General features: G+C 41.3%; 1 protein-coding gene across 1 annotated transcript in view; it reads right to left on the reverse strand.

Annotated features, from left to right (window-relative positions):
- Positions 1–22,046, reverse strand: part of LOC122552191 (adhesion G protein-coupled receptor E1-like) — a 39,132-nt gene that overhangs the window by 6,810 nt on the left and 10,276 nt on the right. The window contains exons 4-10 of the mRNA XM_043694787.1: positions 21,655–21,771; positions 17,990–18,192; positions 17,349–17,519; positions 8,174–8,365; positions 3,691–3,926; positions 1,580–1,646; positions 184–275 (exon numbers count right to left, since the gene is read on the reverse strand). Of these exons, the coding sequence (XP_043550722.1) occupies positions 184–275; positions 1,580–1,646; positions 3,691–3,926; positions 8,174–8,365; positions 17,349–17,519; positions 17,990–18,192; positions 21,655–21,771 (1,078 nt within the window). The remainder of the gene's footprint in view (positions 1–183; positions 276–1,579; positions 1,647–3,690; positions 3,927–8,173; positions 8,366–17,348; positions 17,520–17,989; positions 18,193–21,654; positions 21,772–22,046) is intronic.

Here is a 22,046-nt window from a genome sequence, read left to right on the forward strand (position 1 = left end):
GTGGATAGTGAAATATTCCATCTGCACGACACTGGAATCTAACTGCAGCTCTGCACCATCCAGTTTCAATATGAAGGTAGAATGGAGCATGCAGAGGAATATTGTTGCAGCCACCACTGGGTGGGACTGAATTATGATATGATCTGCAGGCAGTGGGCCAAGGACTTTCTGCTTGGTACTTACGTGGTGTCTTTAATCTTTGACACATTCACATCGCGTGTGGACAAATGATGCCTCAGTAAACAGAGTGTCCAGGCATACAACACCATATTCACCTGGAGAGGGAGAGAAACAAAATTTGGGATGCAAAGACAGCATAATGTCTTCGAAATTCCCTGTGCACAGAATTCTGTCTAACCATTCCAATTATTTGACTTCCAATCTTTCTCCTTGCGCTTAATGGTTGTTTGTTGTTAGGATGCGGGCACGGCTGGCCCGGCCAACACTTGTTGCTCATCCCTAATTGCACACGAGAAGGCGGTGGTGAGCTATCCTCTTGAACCGTTATAGTCTGTCTGGTGTGTTAAATATCAGAGATTAATAGTTGCTTCAACAGAGTCCAGCCAAACACCTTTCTGATTTAATTCAACTGATACACCAGTGACTTAAACCACACTGCTAACTTCATCTCTATAATACAGCCAGGGAAGATGGCATAGTGGCATTGTCACAAGCAGAGACCCAGAGAGTGGCTTGGTGTCAAATCCCACCCAGGTAGGTAGTAAATCGTGTTGACTATCATTAAAAATAGAGTCCCATGGGTGTATCACAACATGCTTAGGCGTTGATTAAAATATCTATACCGAGTCAAGTTCTCATCCACCATTGGATTGTTGCCGAGAAAGAGTTTTTTATCTATTTGATACATTGAATGCATGTTAGGAAGGTGTAGTTCAGTTGGCTGGTCAGCTGGTTTGTGGAACAGAGTTACAAAAACAGTATGGGGTCAATTCCCACATCAGCTAAGGTTACTGTGAAGGTCCAATCAGATTAAACTCTTCCCCCCTCATCTGAGGTTTGTTGATCTTCACACCTCCATCAGTTATCTCTCTCTCTCTCTCTCTCTCTCTAATGAGAGAGCAGCTTTATGGTCTGGTAAAACTATGACAACTTTACCTTTATAACTGAGTGTCTTGCTTAGGTGGTTAAGAATCGACAATATTCACAGTATCTAGAGTCAAATGTAGGCCAGACCAATAAATTTGACAGATCTCCGCCTTGATGCACATTTGTGAACAGGACAATACGATTTTCTGATAGTTATTACTGCACTGATTTTATCCCAGATGTACTAATTGGGTGAATTGAAGGTCCCCCAATTGCCTTGCTGAGATTTGAATTTTAGTTCCTCTCACACCTTCTTTGCTCTATGGCTTTGCCTATACCTCCTTTTCTCCCTCCTGTTGTCTAAAACTCCTCTCTTCTCTGTATCTTGTGTACGTAAATTTGGGCTGATATCCTGATGTCCTTCTGTCTGTCTCTCTCTGTCTCTCCTGAACAAGACCTTGTGACTGGAGAGGTCCCATATGGTCACCTTAGTGAATATTAGGGGATGTGGAAACACCAGAAAGGCACGTACCACAATCACAAGGCAGACTGGTCCTTGGAAACTCCATCGAAAGCCCCACTCTAGCCTCAGCCAGCAGCTATGAGAACCAAAGAAATCATTACTGCATGTCATCCAGCCATTGAAGTACCTTTGCAGTGTTGTCGCTATTGTCATATAGAAAACACAGAAACTAATTTGTGCACAGCAAAATCCCACATGTGGTATTTGTAGTGATGGGGTTTACTGCATGATATGCAAATGAGACACAGTATACATTATCTCAGGAAGTGATAGGATCTCACATGATATGACCATGGTCTTGCTTTTGACTACAGCTTGATGGCAAGATAAAGTCTCCATTATTTGTTGTTACTTTCGGTTACGTTCATAAATATTAATCTCCTGCACGCGGCCTCAGTAGACACTGTGGGTATTTGTCAACACAACAAGATCAAGAATATTATAAAGTAGGAACTACTGACAATGTTACAACAATGACCAGGTATTAATGTTTTAATATTTTAATGAGATTGGTTCAGAGGAGACCCCAGTTTGAGGACTTTAGGGAGATCTCCCACACCCCTTCTCCAGTCTGTCATCAGAAGTCAATGAAAATAAAATCAAAGAGATGTGAAGGGGTTGCTGACTTATTTTATATTCATTCCAGAAAGTCAGGGCCCATTTATCAATGGGCCCATTTAACAGTGAGGAGTAATGAGATTTTTGATGCTGAAAATGCTGCCCTCAAACATCTGAGTAACAGTAAATTCAAAAGATTTGGAGTCAAAGCTATAACACGACTCCAGCTAGAGCACTCCTGTGTATTTCTGGCCTCTTGAAGAAAGAATGTGTATTGTCTATTCAATCTGCTTAGAGATATTATTACATATCTTACACAGATGGATCTTGAGGTCCTCTAATACAGACGTCTTAAGGAAGGTTCGAGGAGACAATCTGCAACTGGTGATGTGCAACCAAAATCTTGTGATGTGAGAAAAAAACATTTTCACACAGCATCTCAAGCACACAACATGCTTACACAGTGTCACCCTGCAATATGGGGAAAGGCTGCATTCCTGGAGGTAGGGTCAATTGAGGTAATCAAGAGAGCATTCATGATTTTGTTTGGATGTAATGGTGTGAACAGATATAGGGAAAAGGCAGAAGATTAGGGTTAGGGTTGGGGTAAAATAGCTGGACTAGGTAAGCGAACCAAACTTAACAACAGAGGCACATTACGTAATAGAGTCCTACCATCACACAGCATGGTAACAGACCCTTCAATCTAACCAGTCCGTGCCGAACATAATCCCAAACTAAACTAGTCCCACCTCCCTGCTCCTGACTCATTCCTGTTCATGTGTCCATTCAAGTGTCTTTTAAACATTGCAATTGTACCCGCATCCACCACTCCCTCCAGAAGTTCACTCCACAGTCGAACCACACACTTTGTAAAAAATTTGCCTCATGTCTTTTTTAAATCTCTCACTTTAAAAATGTGCCCCAATATTGACATTCCCCATGTCAGGGAAAAGACTATTACCATCAACTCTATTTATACCTCTATTTTATAAACTTCTGAATAGAACGGGACTGGATCATAAACATTGATTAGATAATAGAGCTGAACTAGGTAATAAAAGCTGATTGATAACGGAGCTAATGTGGTCACTATATGCTCTATGGCTTCCTTCTTCACTGTGATTCTGTGAATTAGTTTCTGGGATGACAGGGTTCTCTTTTGATGAGGCTGAGTAAATTTTAAAAAAGGTATTTCAAGAAAATGTTTGTCTAGTCATGAGATGTAACCACTGTCTTTTGCCATAAAAACCCACCTGGTTCACTGATGCACCTTTGGGGAATCGGTTCCCCTTACACATTCTGGTCTACACATGACTCCAGATCCACAGCAATGTCGTTGACTCTTAGCTGCCCTCTGGACAGTTAGAGATGGACAATAAACGCTGGCAGAGCCAGCAATGCCCACATCCCAACAAAAATAAACATTCAGAAGAATGAAACATTGAAACATACAAGATTCTGAAACAGCCCATCAAAGTAGATATAATGGCTTGACACAGCAAGTGACTCCTTTGGTGCTGTTCACTCTGTGATGTCAACTAAACATAAATGTTACTCACTCTTTTTCTGATCCGTAGCCATAGGGACGGATTGCTGCCGATATAATTACAATCAGTGCAGAGACAGCATAGCCGGAGGGATACAGGTATCTCCGTCTGATGATGTATGTGTGGGTAAACTTTGTGACTGTGAGGTGTCTGCACACAATGAAAACCTGCAAAGCATCCAGGAACATCCAGGCAAAGACAGTTAGAAAGAAGTAATGTAGGCATCCTGCAACCAGGGCACACACCACCTGGAGGGAAGATCAGAGTAATTGGTTAGGCTTCAGCAGTGAGCAAAAACACACAGCCACAAAGACAGAGAGAAACACAGGCAGACACACAAACACGATAAACACAAAGGCTAACACTCTGAAGGCAGACATAACATACAGATACAGAGAGACACACAGACAGAAACATGGATGGAATAACATAGACAGATCATCTCGACAGATATACAGGCGGACTCACAGAGATAAACACAGACACAGGAGGCACACAGGCAGAGACACTTGGACAGAGGCACACATAGATAACACCCACAGGCAGGGAGAGACACTGTGTAAAGCACACACACAACACAGGCAGCAACATACAGAAATAAAAACACAGATAATACAGTCAGAGAGACACAGTGATAAACACACATAATAAATTCAGAGAAACATAGAGATAAAGACACAGGCATGGGCAGAGACACAAATACAGACAGTTGTAGAAACAGGCAGAGACATACAAATACATCATACACACATTCACAGTCAGAAGCAAGGATTTATGAAATCTATAACCACAAGATTTGAGATGTAATTTAAATTATAATGATATGGCAAAGTCTGTTGATTTTAAAGATCATAGAACTTCAGCAGGGTCCTGACCTCCTAATAAATTACCAATGGACATAGGCAGATGGAGTCATGGAAAGTTATATTGGTGAGTGGTAGGTGCTGTTCTGAGGTGAGGTAAAATAGTAAACAGTGAGGAGAACAGTCTTACATTACAGAAGGATATAAATGGACTGATCAGATGCTTCAGTTATGAATAAACATTCCACAGTCTGATGTTGTTTTCCTTGGAGAAGAGGATACTAACAAGGGACACGATTGCGATGTTTAACATTATGAAGTGGAAATGCCGGTGTTGGACAGGGGTGGAAAAATTTAAAAATCACTCAACACCAAAATATAGTCCAACAGGTTTATTTGAAAGTACAAGCTTTTGGAGCGCTGCCGCTTCATCAGATAATTAGTGGGGCAGGATCATAGGGCACAGAATTTACAGTAAAAGATCAAAATGTCACACAACTGATGCGATGTATTGAACACACCTAGATTGCTGTTAAGTCTTTAATCACTTAAAATGGGGATGCAGGTTTCGATTAATACGTAAATTGCAGAACTTATTTCAAGTCACTGACCCTCAACAACTTAATGTTTTATCAGTATTAAAAAAAGTGACATCTCAATTCAAACAATGCACTAAAGGTATGAGGTTAGAGTCTGCTTGTATCTCAACCCTGAATCAGACTGGTTCTATTCTCAAAGTGGGAATTTATAAAATGTCTCATGGACTGACTGCCTACAGATTATCTGCTTTTGAACAAAGTAGAATGCATCTGCAAATACAAATATGCAAATACAAATTCACCGCATTGACTTCTATATGTGTCTACGAGCATATGTGTGTCTATGTGAGGGAGGGCTGGGGAGAGAGAGAGAGAGAGAGCGCAAGCATGTGTGTGTGTGTATGTTTGATAGAATGTGTGTGAGTGTGATAGAGTATATGCCTGTGAGAGTGTGCACGTGAGTGTATATGAAAGAGAGTGTGTGCATGAGAGAGGATCTGCGTGATTGTGTGAATGTGATCGTGTGTAAGAGTTTGTGTGCTTGTGTGTGAGTGTGTATGTGAGAGTAGATAGTGTAGTGGGGTCACCTGTAGGATGACATGAACCCAAGATCCCAGTTGAGGCAATCCTCATGGGTACCAAACTTGGCTATCAGCCTCTGCTCGGCAACTCTGCATTGTTGTGTATCCAAAATCCCGCTTTGGAGGATGGTCATCCAAAGAGATGAGGCTGAATGTCCTTGACTGCTGAAGTGTTCCACCACTGGGAGGGAACATTCTTGTCTAGTGATCGTTGCGTGGTGTCCATTCATTCTTGTCATAGCATCTACCTGATTCAGCCAATCTACTTGCCTTGGAGCATCATTGCCTACAGTGTACAGACGATGTTGGCCAAGTTACTTGAGGATCTGCTGCTCATGTGGTGGGTAGTCTCCCCATGTGTAATGGTAGTATCCATGTCGATACTCTGACACATCTTGCCATGACAGGGTTGTACGGTGTTGTGGTCAATGTTGTCCTGAAGGCTGGGCAGTTTGGTGTGAACAATGGTCTGTTTAAGGTTCGGTCGATGTTTCAAGGTAGAGGTGGAAGCCCAGGGAAGGTCTTGGCAAGGTGCTCATCCTCATCGATAATGTGTTGCAGGCTGTGAAGAACATGGCAGAGATTTTCCGCTCCCAGACAATACTGGACAACAAAGGGCAGCCTATTGGCTGTCTCCCATATCTGTCTCCTGAGGAGGTAATTATGGTTTCTCGCTGTGGCACGTTGGAACTGGCGATCGATTATTTGAGCATCATATCCTGTTCTTATGAGGGCATCCTTCAGCACCTTCAGGTGCCTGTCGTGTTCATCCTTATCTGAATGTGTAGGACTTGTCTGTAGGGGATGGCTGTTTTAATATGTTCAGGGTGTGCCTTATAATCCTGCCCCACTAATTATCTGACAAAGGAGCAGCACTCTGAAAGCTTGTACTTTCAAATAAAGCTGTTGGACTATAACCTGGTGTTGTGTGATTTTTAATATTATGAAGGCAGAGATAGAGTAGGCAGGAAGAAATTTTTCACCTTGTGGAATGGATCAATGACCAAGGAGCACAGATTTAAGGTAAGGGGCAGGAGGTTTAGAAGAGCTGTGAGGAAAACCTTTTTCACCCAGAGGCTAGTGGGAATCTGGAGCTCATTGCCTGTGACATTGGGAAAGACAGAAACTCTCATAACATTCAACAAGTATTTCGATGTGCACTTGTGATGCCAACGCATACAAGTCTTTGAGCCAAGGAGTGGAAAATGGGATTCAAATCTTTAGATAATTGCTTTGGAATGGTATAGACACAATGGGTCAAAGGGCTTTTTTTTGCGTTGTAGATCCCCATGACACTAACTGTGTTAGTCCAAATCTTATTGCACATCTTGATGATAACAGCAAATGGAATTCCGTTCACAATCCCATCTAGAGTTGCGCAGGATAGAGACTGAGATCTGGTAGTGAAGAACTTAGGGCTGTGCTCCACTTCCCAGAAATTCATCAAAATCTGATCAGAACTACTTCTTGAGTCACTGTGGAATGGATACTGGGGCAATGCATGAGTAAGTGTTGAGGTCCCTCCCATGGAGACTCCTCTGTGGTCCCCATTCATTGTGGCATACAAGATCAGTGCTAAAACTGATGAATCAACTGATCAGCCAGTCCTCAGGGTACTTCTGTGTTCTTTCAAATTTCCAACTTTCTTTTCTGGAAAGAAAGAACTGGAAGAAATTTGGAACTAAGCAGCAGATGAGCACTCTTTTGGCTGACCAGAAACCCACTGGGAGCCCACCATGGATATTAAATGAAATAAAATACCACATTCCCCAGCTCCTCTGTCTAAAAATATTAGCAAGGGTAGGGTACTGGGGCAACCCTTCTCTTTCCTCACAGGTTTAATTCTTTCACAAGGCAGGGGAGGCAAGGTTGGAAGGAATGTTAATCCAGACCTTCTGTAGGACTCTCCAAACCTGTGACTGCAACCATCTAGAAGGACAATTGCAGCAGATATAAGGGAACACTACCACCACCTGAAAGGTCCCACTAACCACACCATCCTGTTTCTTCACTGATATTCAGTCAAAATTCTCCCTAACAGCACACTGTGTGTTCTCACAGCATACAAACTGCAGTAGCTCATGAAGGCAACTCATCACCAGCTTCTCCAGTGCAACTAGGGATGGCCACAGCCTATGATCTAATGAGAAAAAGTGAGGATCAAGTGTTAAGACCAGAGTAAGAAGAGTAAAGAGTGAGTTTGGCCGGATTGACAGTGGTTCATTTGAGAAATCAGTAATGTACAAATATCTACCTGAGAGATCAAGGCGAAATAAAGTTAATTTTTCTGTACAATTAGCTGTCTAATAAGTTAACTAGCGCTGCAGGATTATGAAGAAGCACCCCGCATATGAGGGAAGATTTGGAGTGTTTTGAACTGTTAAAGCTGAAGATTGGAGACTGAATTGGAAGGGACTGAAAGTAAGGTCATGGTATGACATCTATGAATCTTTGATTGCGATAAGTGGACAGCTCAGGGAGATGGTAGAGGTCGAGGGTCCTGTGGCGTGGGTGAGGAGCCTGGGTTCAGCTGTCTGATTCAGGGCGGTGGTCTATGGGTTGGCTTTCTCACCTTGTTTGTCACATGGATTCCTGTCAGGAAGATGAGCTGTGCTAGGAAGAGGTTGATGCTCAGATGCTTGTACACGATGATGCTGGCCTTTTGGATGGAGCGGCACTTGGTGAACACAACAATGGATGCAGCAAGGCACAGCAGGGATACTGTGAGCCCGACAGTGGAGATCAGCAGCAAGGACCAGTCTTCCTGCAGCAACGACAAAGAGGGAATCACATACTGGGGGACAGCTGTTTGGATGCTCTCACAGAATTACATTAGGTATACAGCACAGGAATAGGCCATTCAGCCCATCCACCAGCACTGATGATTATGCTTTATCCAAACCTGCCTCTATGTCTTGACATCTCATTCTATCAACATGAGAAACTTCTATTCCTTTCTCCCTCGTGTTCATCTAGCTTTCTTGGAAATGCATCAACACTGTTCACCTTAGTCATTCTGTATGGTAATGAGGTTCATATTCTAAATATTCTCTTCATAAAGAGGCTTGTCCTGAATTCCTCACTTTCTCAGCATTGCTCAGGGGAATGTGGGCATCACTAACATGCTCACTTGATGTTGCCCATCATAATTGCCCTTTAGAGGCAGTTAAGAGTCAACCAAATTGATTGTGGGTTTGGAATCATAGACTGGGTAAGGCTGGCAGATTTCCTTCCCCAAAGGACATCAGTGAACCAGATAGGAGTTTTTTTACAACAGTCAATGGTCACCTTCACTGAGACTAGCTTTCAATTCCAGATTTTATTAATTATATTCAAATTCCACCAGATGCCCCAGTGAGATTTAAACCCATGGAGGCAGAATATTAGCTCGGGCTTCTGGATAATGAATCCACTCACATGACCACAAATATAAAGAAATTAAGTCATCATAGTCTTACCAGAGCATAGGGCTGCTCTCTCATTAAAGAGAGAGAGAGAGATAGAGAAATGACTGGTGGTGGTTTAACCTGAGGGTCAATACACCTCAGGCAAGGGGAGAGGGTGTGAAAGACAGCCCTTCACGGTAATCTCTGCCAGTGCAGGAATTAAACCCACTCTATTGGTGTCACTCTGCATCACAAACAAACCATCCAAGATAACTAACCCCACACCACAAATATACAGACATATAAAAACACGAGTAAGGAACAGGAGTAGGCCATTTGGCCCCTCAAGCCGTTTTCGCTATTTAATATGATCGTGGCAGATCTGATTGTAACCCGAACTCTGCATTCTGGTGACCTTTCACCTTCTATTTTATCAAGAATCTATTCACCTCTGCCTGAAAAGTATTAAAAGATTTTTCTTCTGCACACTTTTGAGGAACAGACTTATGGGCCTCTGATACAAAAGACTTGGGTTTCATGGTGGCAGTGGTTAGCACTGCTGCCTCATAGTGTCAGGAACCCGAGCTCAATTCCAAATTGCCATGGTGAATGCAGAGTTATGGGATGGGTGGGATGCTCTTCAGAGGGTTGGTGCAGACTTGATGGGCCAAATGGCCTCTTTCTGCAATGTAGTGATTCTAGTCTATGACTTTGCTTTCATCTCTGACTTAAATGGGTAACCCATTATTTTTAAGCAGTGACCCCTAATTCTAGATATAAGAAGGGGTATCCTCTCCACATCACCCTGTCAAGAGCCTTTAGGATCTAAAATGTTTCAATCAAGATACCTCTTACTGTTCTAAACTCCAGCAGATACAAACCTCAACTGTCCAATGTTTCCTACTGAGACTATTCAGCTATTCCAGCTATTAGTCTGGTAAAATAAAACAAAGAAATGTGGATGCTAGAGATCTGAAACAAACAAACACAGAAACTGCGAAAGAAACTCAACAGGTCTGGCAGTTTCTGTGGAGTGAAAAACAAAATCAATGTTTCCAGTCCAGTGTCTTGCAACCCGTAAACCTTCATACACATTTACTTTCTTCCTTAGGTAGGGAGACCAAAACTGTCCACAATTCTCCAGATGACATTGTGAGGCAGCAGCATGGATTGTGCGGATGTTCCTGAGACTACAGACTTACTTTAAGATTCATCATAATTTTATTACAATTATTATATTTCATTACTATAAGCTTTTTATTCATTTTGTAAGCATTTTTTTTCAAAAATGGATCACTTTTGTGAGCTTTTCGAAGGTCATCAGTGAACGGCTCAAGTTTTTTTATTTGAAGTCTATAAGCATAACAAATCTATATGCATTTTAAGCAGACTATTTTTTAACATTGCAAGTTTTTTTTTGAATAGCTGAACAATTTCTTTTTGAATGGAGTTTGTTTTCATTTTGGGGGGTCCTGCATGTGGTTGGTTCTGGAGAATTTCTTTTTTACCCAAAGAATTTATTGAAGAGGAGCTAATTTAGTTAATCAGCCAAGGGGTTGATTTTATTTAAGATTTATTTTTTGATATACATTTTTTTGCATTTTAACATTACATTTTAAAGGCAATCAAAGGTAGTTTATTTTACATTAAGAAGTTATTCAAAATTGCTTTATTTATTCTTCATTCCATAGAATCATAGAATCCCGACAGCGTGGAAACAAGCCCTTCGGCCTTACAAGTCCACACCAACCCTCTGAAGAGTAACCTATCCATACTCATTCTCATACCCTATGACTCTACATTCACCCCTGACTAATGCACCTCATCTACATATCCCTGAACACTACAGGCCAATTCACCTAACCTGCACATCTTTGGATTGTGGGCGGAAACCAGCACGGACATGGGGAGAATGCACAAACTCCACAAAAACAGTTGTCCTAGGCTGGAATCAAACCCAGATCCCTGTGCTGTGAGGCAGCAGTGCTAACCACTGGGCCACTGTGCCACCCATTCACAAGATGAGGGGGTTGCAGGCTAGGCAGCATTTATTGCCCATCCCTAATTGCCTAGAGGGCAGATAAGAGTCAACCACATTGCTGTGGTTCTGGGATCTCATGAAGGCCAGACTGGACAAGGACGGCAGTTTCCCTCTCTAAAGGACATTAGTGAAACATATTTTTTTCCAACAATCAACAATGGATTCATGGTCATCATTTGAATCTTAATTCAAGATTTTTTTGAATTAAATTGAAATTCCAGAATCTGTCATGGCAGGATTCAAACCCAGGTCTCCAGAACATTAACTGAGTCTTTGGATGAACAGTCCAGCGATAATACCACGAGGCTATTACCTCTTAACCTTATTAAGGACATATCAAAGGTACAGTGTCAGGTGGCTAGAAGATTTAGGAAAATGATTACACAGCAGGATCAGTCAGATAGATGTGTGACTGTCAGGAAAGGTAAAACCTTAGTTTGAAAGTCTCTACTATATTCATGTTACAGTGAAAGCTATTTCTCTATTAAATATATGTTGAGTCTCAGGTACTGTTGAAAGGACTAGCCTCTCTGAGGAAAATAGGAGGGGCAGTCAGTTATTAGACACTAGTATTGATCATTATGTCAGGCAGTGTTTGATAAAATTTAAATGAAGAATTGTTACAGGGGATGCTCCTCTCAAGGGCTCAGAAAGGACATTCTGTGGCAGTGAGTGTAAATTAAAGATGGTGTGTTGCTTTCCTGGTGCGACGCTAAAGGATGTCTCTGAACATTTCAAGCATATTGTTAAATGGGAGATTGAGAGGCCGAAAATTGTACACATTGGTAGGGAAAAGATTAAAACTTTAGACAGTGAATTTAAGAGGTTAGTAGAATATTACAAAACAACTTTAAAAATAGTAATCTCTGGTTTACTCTCAATGTCAAACTTGAATGAGGGAAGGAACAAAAGAATAAAGGCATTAAATCATTGTTCAGGGATTTAGTTTTGAACAACTGGCATCTTTTCTGGGGCAGAAAAGACCTGTTCAAAAAAGATGGGTTTAACCCGAACTGGAAAAGGACCAATATCTTAGGAGGAAGATTTGCTAATTCCATTAACGGAGAGTTTATACTGTTAGAGAGAGGGATGGAGGAATTCTAAGTCACATTGTAAACAGAAAGACTGATGAGGAAGGTTCTGAATGTTAAAGGAGCAAGTCAATCAGAACCAAAAGACAACAGAAAGTCAGAGAATGTAGTAACTCTGAAAAATGAAATTGCATTTATTTCAATACAAGGGATCTTTACAGGTAAGGCTGATGAACTCAGGGCATGTTTAGGAATATGGGATTGGGATGTCATAGCTTTTACAGAAACATAGCAGAGAGCGAGACTGGCTCAATGTTTGGGGTTTTAGATGCCATAGGAAGGGAGGCAAGATAGGAGCGGAAGTGGTGTTTTTGATTAAAGAAAACATTACTGCTGTAACTAGTGAGGATATTTCTGAAAAATTGTCCAGTGAAAACATATGAGTAGAAACTAGGAATAAGAAAGGAAAGATCACTTTAATGGGATTGTACTGTAGCACCAACATCCAACTCCCACCCCCCTCCTGCCAACCACCTCACCCCCTTCACACTGCTGGCCCTCTCCCGTAGTCAGAGAGCAATTGAGAAACAAATATGTAGAGAAATTGCAGACATATGGAAGCTTGATAAGGTTGCAATAAAGGGGATTTTAATTTTCCAAATATTGACTGGGGCTAACATAGTGTTATTGATTTAGATGGTGAAGAATTTGTCAAATGTGTTCAAGGAAATTTTCTTTACCAAGATGTGGTATGAGACAAGAACATGCAACAGTTGATTGGAATACACTGTTTGCAGGTAAAATGACATCTGACAAGAGGGAGGCTTTCCAGGATGTGATGACGAAAGTTCGGAGGCATTGTGAAGGATAAGGCTGGTGAGATTAACGAACAATAGGTGTATAAAGATATTGAGGTTCAAGTCAAGAATAAAAAAGAATTTTATATTAGATATAGACAACTGGGTTCAAATAAATCTTTTAATCAATAGAAAGAGTGTATGAAGAAGGAAATCAGTAAAGCAAAGAGGAGATATGAGATAGCATTGGCATTTAAGGTTAAGGATAATCCAAACAGGTTTTACTAGTACATTAAGAGTAAGAGAGTATCTAGAGAGAGGGTAGGGGCTCCTTAAAGATCCAGGATGTCATCTTTGTGTTAAACCCCAGGAGATAGGAGAGCTACTAAATGAATATTTCCTGCCACATTTTACTGTGGAGAAAGAAATTGAGGCTAGAGAACGCAGGGAAATAAATAATGATGTTTTTAAAACAGTTCACAATACAGAAGAGGATGTTCTGGAGGATATACCGATTTTGAAGGTCGATCAACCTCCAGGACCTGATCTAATGTATCCCAGAACGCTGTGGGAAGTAAGGGAGGAAATTGTGAGGTCCCTTGTAGAAATATTCGCATGATCCATAATTAGAGGTGAGGTGCCTGATGGCTGGAGGGTGACCAAAATTGTGCCTTTGTTTAAGAAAGGTTGTAAGGAGAAACTGGGGAACTACAGACCCTTGAGTCTGACTTTGGTTGTTGGTAGTATGTTGGAGGAGATTTTAAAAGATAGGATTGATAGACATTAGAGAGGCAAAAATTGATGAGGGATAGTCAGCATGGGTTTGTGCAAGGAAAGAAAGTTCCAACAAGATTGATGAGGTCAAAGCAGTCGACATTGTTTACTTGGACTTTCGTAAAGCCTTTGACAGGGATCTGGACAGTAGAGTACTTAGTAAAGTTAGGTCACATGGGATTCAGGGAGAGCTTGCCAATTGGATATCTAATTGCCTTAACGGGTGGAGACAGAGGGGTGTTGGAGGGTTGTTTTTAGGACAGGAGACCTGTCACCAGCCGTGTTTCACAGGGATCGATTCCGGGTCCTCTTTTGTTTGTCATTTAAATAAATGATTTGGATGAAAATGCAGAAGGCATGGTTAGTAAGTTTGTGGATGCCACTGAAATTGGTGGCATAGTAGGCAGTGAAGGTTTTCTCAGCTTACAAAGTAATCTTGATCAAGTGGGTTAATGGTCTGACAAATGGCAGTTGAAGTTCAATTTGGATAAATGTTTTGGCACAACAAACAGGGCAGGCCTTGTACAATTAATGGTTGGACTTTGGATACTGTTCTAACAGAGGGATCCAAGGGTTCAGGTATATAATTCCTTCAAGTTCGCATCACAAGTAGACAGGGTGGTTAAAAAGGCATTGAGCAAGCTTTCCTTCATCGCTCTGTCCTTTGGATACAGGAGTTGGCAAGTCAAATTGAGGTTGTACAAGGTAGTACAAGGTATAAGTGAGATCTCTTTTGGAGTATGATGTCCAGTTCTGGTCACCCAGTTATAGGAAGGATATTATTCAGCTAGAAAGGGTAATGATGAGATTTACCAGGATGTTGCTGGGTATAAGAAAGTTTGAGTTTAAAGAAAGGCTGGATAAGCTGTGACATTTTTCACTGGAGTGTAGGAGGTTCAGCGGTGATCTGAAAGTGGGATATAGATAGGATTAATAGTAGTTGTCTCTTCCACAGGATGGGGGAATTTCAAGACTAGGGGGCATATTTTTAAGGTGAGAGATTTATATAGACATAGAGTGTGGTTTGCATGTGGAATGAACTTTCTGAGGAAGTGGTGGCTATAGGCACAGTCACAAGACACTTAAATCCGTTCAGGAATAGGAAAGGTCTGGAGGGATATAGGCCAGAAGCAGGCAGCTGGAGCTAGTTTAATTTGAGATTGTGTTTGGACTGAAGAGTCTGTTTCAGTGCTATATGACTCTATGACTCTATGTAATCTCATTGGTGTCTTGTATAACTGAAACATAACCTCCATAACTTTGTATTCAATTCCCTCACAATACATGATAACATTCTATTAGTTTTCCTTACTACTAGCTGTAGCTACATAACAGCCTTTTGTGATCATGCACAAGTCCCTCTACATCTCGGAGCTACGCAACCTTTCACCATTTAAATAATAATTTTATTTGTAATTCTTCCTGACAGAATAGACAATTTCACATTTTCCCACATTATACTCCACTTGCAAGATCCTCATCCGTTCACTTTATTTATATGTATTCAGAACTTCTACATTCTGATGCAACCAACATTTCTATCCTTTTTGTACCATTGGCAAATTTAGCTACCCCATATCTTCAACCTTTTCATCTAAGACATTGATATAAATTGTTAAAAGCTCATGCACTAGCACTGATCCCTGTGGTACACCACACATGACATCTTGCTAACACATTTTATGTTAACTCTTGTTAGCCAGTCAATCTTCTATCCATGCCAATATATTAACCCCTACACCATGAAAGTTCATTTGCTGCAATAACCTTGAAAGTGACACTCTATCAAATGCCTATGGAAATCTAAGTACACTACATCTACCACTTCAACCACGACATGTATTACTTTATCGAACAATTCCAATAAATTGGCTAAATATGATTTCTGTTTCACAATAACTATTATTTTGAATTTTTCTGAGTCCTACTCTAGCATCTCTAATAATAGCTTCTAATATCTTCCCTTGGACAGATGTTAAATTAACTGGTTTTCAGTTTCCCACTTTCTGCCTCTCTCCTGTTTTGAATAAAGCTGTTCTAAAGAGGAGTCATACCAGATTCAAAACTTTAACTGTTTCTTTCTCTGTAGATGTTATCAGACTTGCTGAGTTTCTCTAGCATTCTCTGCATTTGTTTCAGATTTACATTATCTCAGTGTTTACTTTTACTTGAGTTAAATTCAAATGAGAGAAAGTGAGGACTGCAGACTGGAGTTCAGAGTCAAAAAGTGTAGTGCTGGAAAAGCACAGCTGGTCAGGCAGCATCCGAGGAGCAGGACAATCAACATTTCGTGCATAAGCCTTTCATCAGGAATGTGAGGGGGTGGGTGCTGAGGGATAAATAGGAGGGTGCCTTCCCCCAGCCCCAGCTGCATCCTCCAATTTATCTCTCAAGCCCTTTCCCCCTCCCCCACATTCCTGATGAAGGGCTTATGCCCGAAACGTCAATTCTCCTGCTCCTTAGATGCTGCCTGACTTGCCGTGCTTTTCCAGCACCACACTTTTTAACCTAAATTCAAATGGATCTTTCCCAAAATGCAGCAATCTTTGAATATTAGAATCAATGGATTAGATATCTCACTAAGCACTTTTTACAGTAACCAGTTCCTCCTATTGAATCTTAACATAAAACAACATCATATTTATGCTCAGTCTGATCTCTGCCACATGATTTGTACCAGGGACTGTGACAGATTGGGTGGCACTGTGAGCTGTAGCTAATGCCAGTCAGGGTATTAATTTCTGGGGTACACAGGTTCAATTGCCAGAACTGCTGAGATCACTATGAAGACCCTGCCTCCTCAAGCTCACTCCTTGCCTGGGACATGGTCATCCCCAGGTTACACTCATTGCCAGTCATCTCTTTTAATTAACTTCGTGGTCCTCTGGAAACTTTCACTCATGTAAAACAATGACAATCAATTCTGAAAGAAGAGTCATACTGGAATTGAAATGTTAACTCTGTTTCTGTGTCTCCAGAGTTCACCAGACCTGCTGAGTTTCTCTAGCAATCTCTGTTTTGAGTTCAGATATCCAGCATCCATAGTATTTTAATTAACCTGTTCAGTGGTGTTATTATACACCTCTGGGGTCGGTGAGATTTCAAATTAGGTCTCTTGACTCAGGGCAGGGTCATTACTACTGTACCATAACCTGTTTCACACTTTGTTCATCTATTAATTATCAGTGATTCTAGTAATAACCAGTGATGTTGCTTCTGGGATAAATATTGATGTTGGGTTAACTCCACTGTTTTCCTTCAAAATAACACCATGTGATCTTTCACATCTGAATTCATTGTTCTGCGGGCTGTCGAGGGGCCACTTTCTCAGTTCACTCCAAGGGGGTCAATGCCTGGGGTCATTCTTTGGGGTCAGACTCTGAATCACCCTGGGGTGTCAGTGGTCACTCTTTGGGGTCATATTGAGGTTTCAGTCTGGGTCACTCTCTGAAATCACAGTCTGGCTCATTCTGTGCTGTTTCAGGACTCTGTGGACTCACTCACTAGATCACTCAGTAGTCACTAATGGAGTCGCTTTCCTGCTCTCTGGCACCCTTGGGTGTTATTCTGAGTCTCCAGCTTCATCATCTCATTCTTGTGTGTCTGATTCCTGACTGGTTGATTCTCTTGATCTCTGGTTTCTGACTGTTACACTTTTCTGTTTCCTCTGTCTCTGGGTTCACTTCTCACTTTGACTGGAGTTTGAACAATGGTTTACCTCTATCTCAATTGGAGACATTAAAATAGCAAAGCTCGTCAGATGGTTACATTGGCATATTACGTTGCTTCCATTGGAACTAATAGAGAAGCAGCCCTCAGATGACCAGAAACTTCCCTCTTCTGTTATCTTTAAATAAACGCAGTCAGCCTTCTCGTGATCTTTGGTATCCTGCATGAAGGAACAAACCTCGTTAAAGAGCCTGAATCTACCACAGATTTAAATATTCCCAGCTCTCTGAACCGCAGCCATACAGAAAGCAACCAGACAATGAGGACACAGTAACCTCCTCGAGATAGGAAGTTAAAATGTAAGAACATGTTTCATACCATTATGGAAGCAACACGAGCAAAATCTCCCTCTACACTGTCCCCAACAAAAGTGTTCCAGACAGGGACAGTGTAGGGTTAGATACAGAGTAAATCTTTCTCCACACTGCCCCATAAAACATCGCAGGACACGGACATACAGGATTAGATACAGAGCAAAGCTCCTTCTATGCTGTCCCAGTCAAAGATTCCCAGGAAAGCAACAGCACTGGGTTAGACATAGGTAAAAGAGCTCTCTATGCTGTCCAATCCTTCATCTTGAACCATTGCAGTTCCTGTTGCATGATAAGCCTGAAAGTCACCCTTACAAACCTGGTTGAGTTTCAGTGTAAAATTGACCATTTCTGTCAGGTCCTGGCTGGCTGCTTTGTTACTGATTCTGGCTGTTACCACTTTGGAGTTTAACCAGCCTGTTCCTTCAGTTGCTTCCAATTGCTTGACGCCATCTTTACGGATCTCGCTGTTCAAAATGGATTCCATGTCGCTGAATACAAAGAAGGAGACTGCAGCAAAGTCTGGGGGAACAAAGTGATTTGGACTTTGGGTGAGTGTCAAGTCATTTGAAATAATGTGGCAACATCAGTTGATCTAGCTATAAGTCCAATTCCACAGCTCATTGTGTCCATTCCAATGATGGATTGTAGAATTGTTCCAAATATTGAAGCAAAGCAATTTTAAACATTGCAAAAAATGTATGAGTTGCTCAGCAGCACAGAAGCTGGATATGGCTGAAAAAGTAGAAATAGCTTTCTGCCTTGCACTCATCAGGACAGAATTGCAAGAATACCAAATCTCAGAGGAAACAACAGTTTGTACTGCATGAGAAGAGGTGGGAAAATTTTGACCAGTATTGACTTATTGCCGCAAGAGCTCACAAGCATATATGTGGACTTTAATTTAGACAGCATCTTTCATGATATCAGGATTTCCAAAAACACTCTGCAGCCAATTAAATACTTTTGAAGTATAGTCATTGGAGTCATGTCAGCCAATATATGCAGAAATTTCAACAAACACCAATGAGATAATGAGTAAGTAACCTACATTTAGTAAATATCAATTCGTGTGATATTTATAAACTAAGAACCTACAATTTCACTGCTGTGATGAACTTATCACTTACTGACAAGTTGTAGAATATTACAAATGGGACTTTGGGTGTTGAAGTGACTGATAGTTTTATACACATTATGCACAAATATAAAGATTAAATTACTCAGAGACAGACTTCATTCATAGTGATTGAAACTGGATGTCTCCCCTGTTGGGAACTGCTTTTACAATAGGAGCTCTCTCTCTGAACATGACAGAGCTTCCACATAGAGGGAGATACAGACTAATGATGACCTACTTCTGGAGATACAATACTAACAGCTAAATTACACATATTTAATCCTGTAAGTCTCACTGACACACTAACATTGTGTTTCCCTTGTGCTGCTTTTTACTTCTAGCCAAAAACCTTATTTGATGATCCTTCCACAATATAATCCCTCCCCACTGATATCGCTGATTCCTTAATAAATATTGCAACCCCCTTCCTCTTCTATCCTTCTCTGTCTCATCGAAATACCCAATAACAAGAAACATTGAGCTGCCAATCCTGTCCATCCTTCAGTGAAATTATAGCATGATGTCAAACTTCCATCTGCCTGTCTGTGCTCTCAATGTGTCTGTCTTATTCCTCAGTCTCCTTGCATCAAAATATATTCCACTTGGCCTCGTTTCATTGTTGTCTGTCCTTTCCTAAGCAGCCAGTTTCCTCGACCTTCCAGACTCACCCAATAATATTTTAATTCCCTTTTCTCTCCCCTTGTTCAAAAGCTGCTTGTCAGGATCCCATCTCCTTGCCAATCTAATTTAAATTCACCATTAAAAGCATTAGCAGACCCCTCCCAGAAACAGTCTCCATGCCTCAGGAATCTAAAACCCTCCCTCCTCCATCAGTTCTCCAGCCATGCAATCATCTGCTTGATCCTTCAATTCTTATACTCATGGGGTAACTGTGTGTCATTGGGAAGAACCCAGAGATTACTATCTTTAAGTCCTGTTTTTCACTTTACTACCTAACCCCCCAAAGTCTGTTTGCATGACTCATATTTTTTCTTCCGATGCCATTGGTCCTGATGTGGATCATGATCTCTGGTGGATCATCCTTCCTTCAGAATTCCTTTCAGCCATTTCATGACATCCTTGACCCAGGCACTCAGGAGAAGATGTGTCACCTGGAATCCTGTCTCCAGCCACAAAGTCTCTGTGTGCTCCCTCACTAGCAAATCCCTGACCACTAATAACCTTTCACACTTCTTTAGTCCTCACCCCACCTCAGCCGTCAAACAGCTACACTGTGTTGGCTCTGACTGGCCTCCACAGAAGAATTCCCACTCTCACCGTTTCTCAAGACCAAGAAATAATTTTGAAGCCAAATGCACAACTTGGAGCACATGAGGAATGTTTGGGAATTCTGGGTTTATATTTGATAAAGTTAAGAAGGATGAGGGGGGACCTAATTAAAACTTACAGAATACTGAATGGCATGGACAAAATAGATGTTGGGAAGAAGTTTCCATTGGTAGGAGAGACTACTTCTGGAGATACAACACTTACAGCAAAATTACACATATTTAATCCTGTACCTCTCACTGATATACCAACAATGTGTCCTACAGCATATCCTTAGAATAAAGGGAAGTCGCTTTAGAAGGAGATAAGGAGAAACTTCTTCGGCCAGAATCTATGGAATTCATTGCCACAGAAGGCTGTGGAGTCCAGGTCATTGAATATATTTAAGACTGAGATAGATAAATTCTTGAGTATCAAGGGGATCAAGGGTTATGGAGACAAAGCAGGAGAATAGGGTTGAGAAACCTGTCAGCCATGATGGAATGGCGGCGCAGACTCAATGGGCTGAATGGCTCAATTGTTTTATTGAGCAGGAATAGACCATTCAGCCCATTGAAGTCTCTCAGTCAATAGATTTGCAGCTAACCTAATTGTGACCTTAACTCCACTTTCTAGCCTGTCTCCTCCCCATCCTCCAATGACCTTTGACAATCAAACCTCTGTTCTTAAGTAATGACCCACCTCCACTTTTCATTGGAGCAGGGAAATCTAAAAACTAATGACCATCTGAGAGCTGAGACACCTCATCCACTCCCTTCCCAATGGGAGACCTGCGGCCCCTAGTTCTAGATGAATGGGATTAGTTTGCCTAGTTTATTTTATTCATTCCCAGGATGAGGGTGTCATTGTCTTGGTCTTCATTTTTTGCTTATCCCACATTGCTCAAGGACATTTCAGAGTCAAAAACACATTGCTATGTGTCTGGAGTAACATGAAGACCAGACCAGGGAAGGAGGGCATTAGGACATTAGTGAACCAGATGGGTTTTTCCCCAATAATCAACAATAAATTCAGGTCATCATCAGACTCTTAATTCCAAATTTTTATTGGAGTCAAATTCCACCATTTGTCAGGGCAAGATTGAACTCGGGTCCACAGAACATTACATGGGTCTCTGGATTAACAACCCAGCAATAATACCACCAGGCCAATGCATCCCGCAGTTGGTTGGATGCAGAGTAATGTCAACAATGTGGGTTTAATTTCTGCATTAACTGAGGTTATCACGAATGTCATTCCTTCTCAATCTCTCCCCTTCTCTAAGGTGTGATGACTCACAATTTAAAACAGCACCTGTCACCTCTTTCTAATAAACAGTTAGCCTGTGGTCTGGTAGGACAATGATGACGTTATCTTTAGTTCTCGATTTCCCTACAAGGGAAATCAGTCTGTCCAGTCGAATCCCTACATGTTTCAGAATTATCACCGCTCATTTTTCTGTGCTCCAATGAGGATTGATCTATCTCCTCAGGAGACAAATTCCATGAAGGGAAAGAAGGAAGAGAGGAGAAACTATTTTAAACACACAGTGTTGGAAAATACAAATTTGGTTGCAAAAGAAACTAAACATTTACCAGAATTCTTTGATCCCATGACCGTTCTCCAGTTTATCTCCATGGTGTTATTCTGGATCTCGATTCTTGCCAAGTCGTCTGGCATATTTTGATTACCAAACACCTGGATCTTGCCAGCTAAAATTAAAGATAAGTCCTTGTGAAGGATGCAGTGCCTTTGGAAACCCCATGCCTCTTTCTCTCTCACAGATTTACATGTCTTTGATGTTATTTGATGATTCATTCTGAGCCTACCTAGATACTCATAGCCTCCCTGCATTGTCATTCTGCACTTTGCCCCCTCAGCCTGAGACAGTAAGCTCATTATTTCTGAAGGAGAATCATATCAGATTCGAAGCATAAACACTTTCTCACTTCACAAAACCTACTGAGTTTCTCCAGCACTCTCTGTG

The sequence above is a fragment of the Chiloscyllium plagiosum genome, chromosome 8, assembly GCF_004010195.1.
Source record: "Chiloscyllium plagiosum isolate BGI_BamShark_2017 chromosome 8, ASM401019v2, whole genome shotgun sequence".
NCBI classification, from domain to species: domain Eukaryota; kingdom Metazoa; phylum Chordata; class Chondrichthyes; order Orectolobiformes; family Hemiscylliidae; genus Chiloscyllium; species Chiloscyllium plagiosum.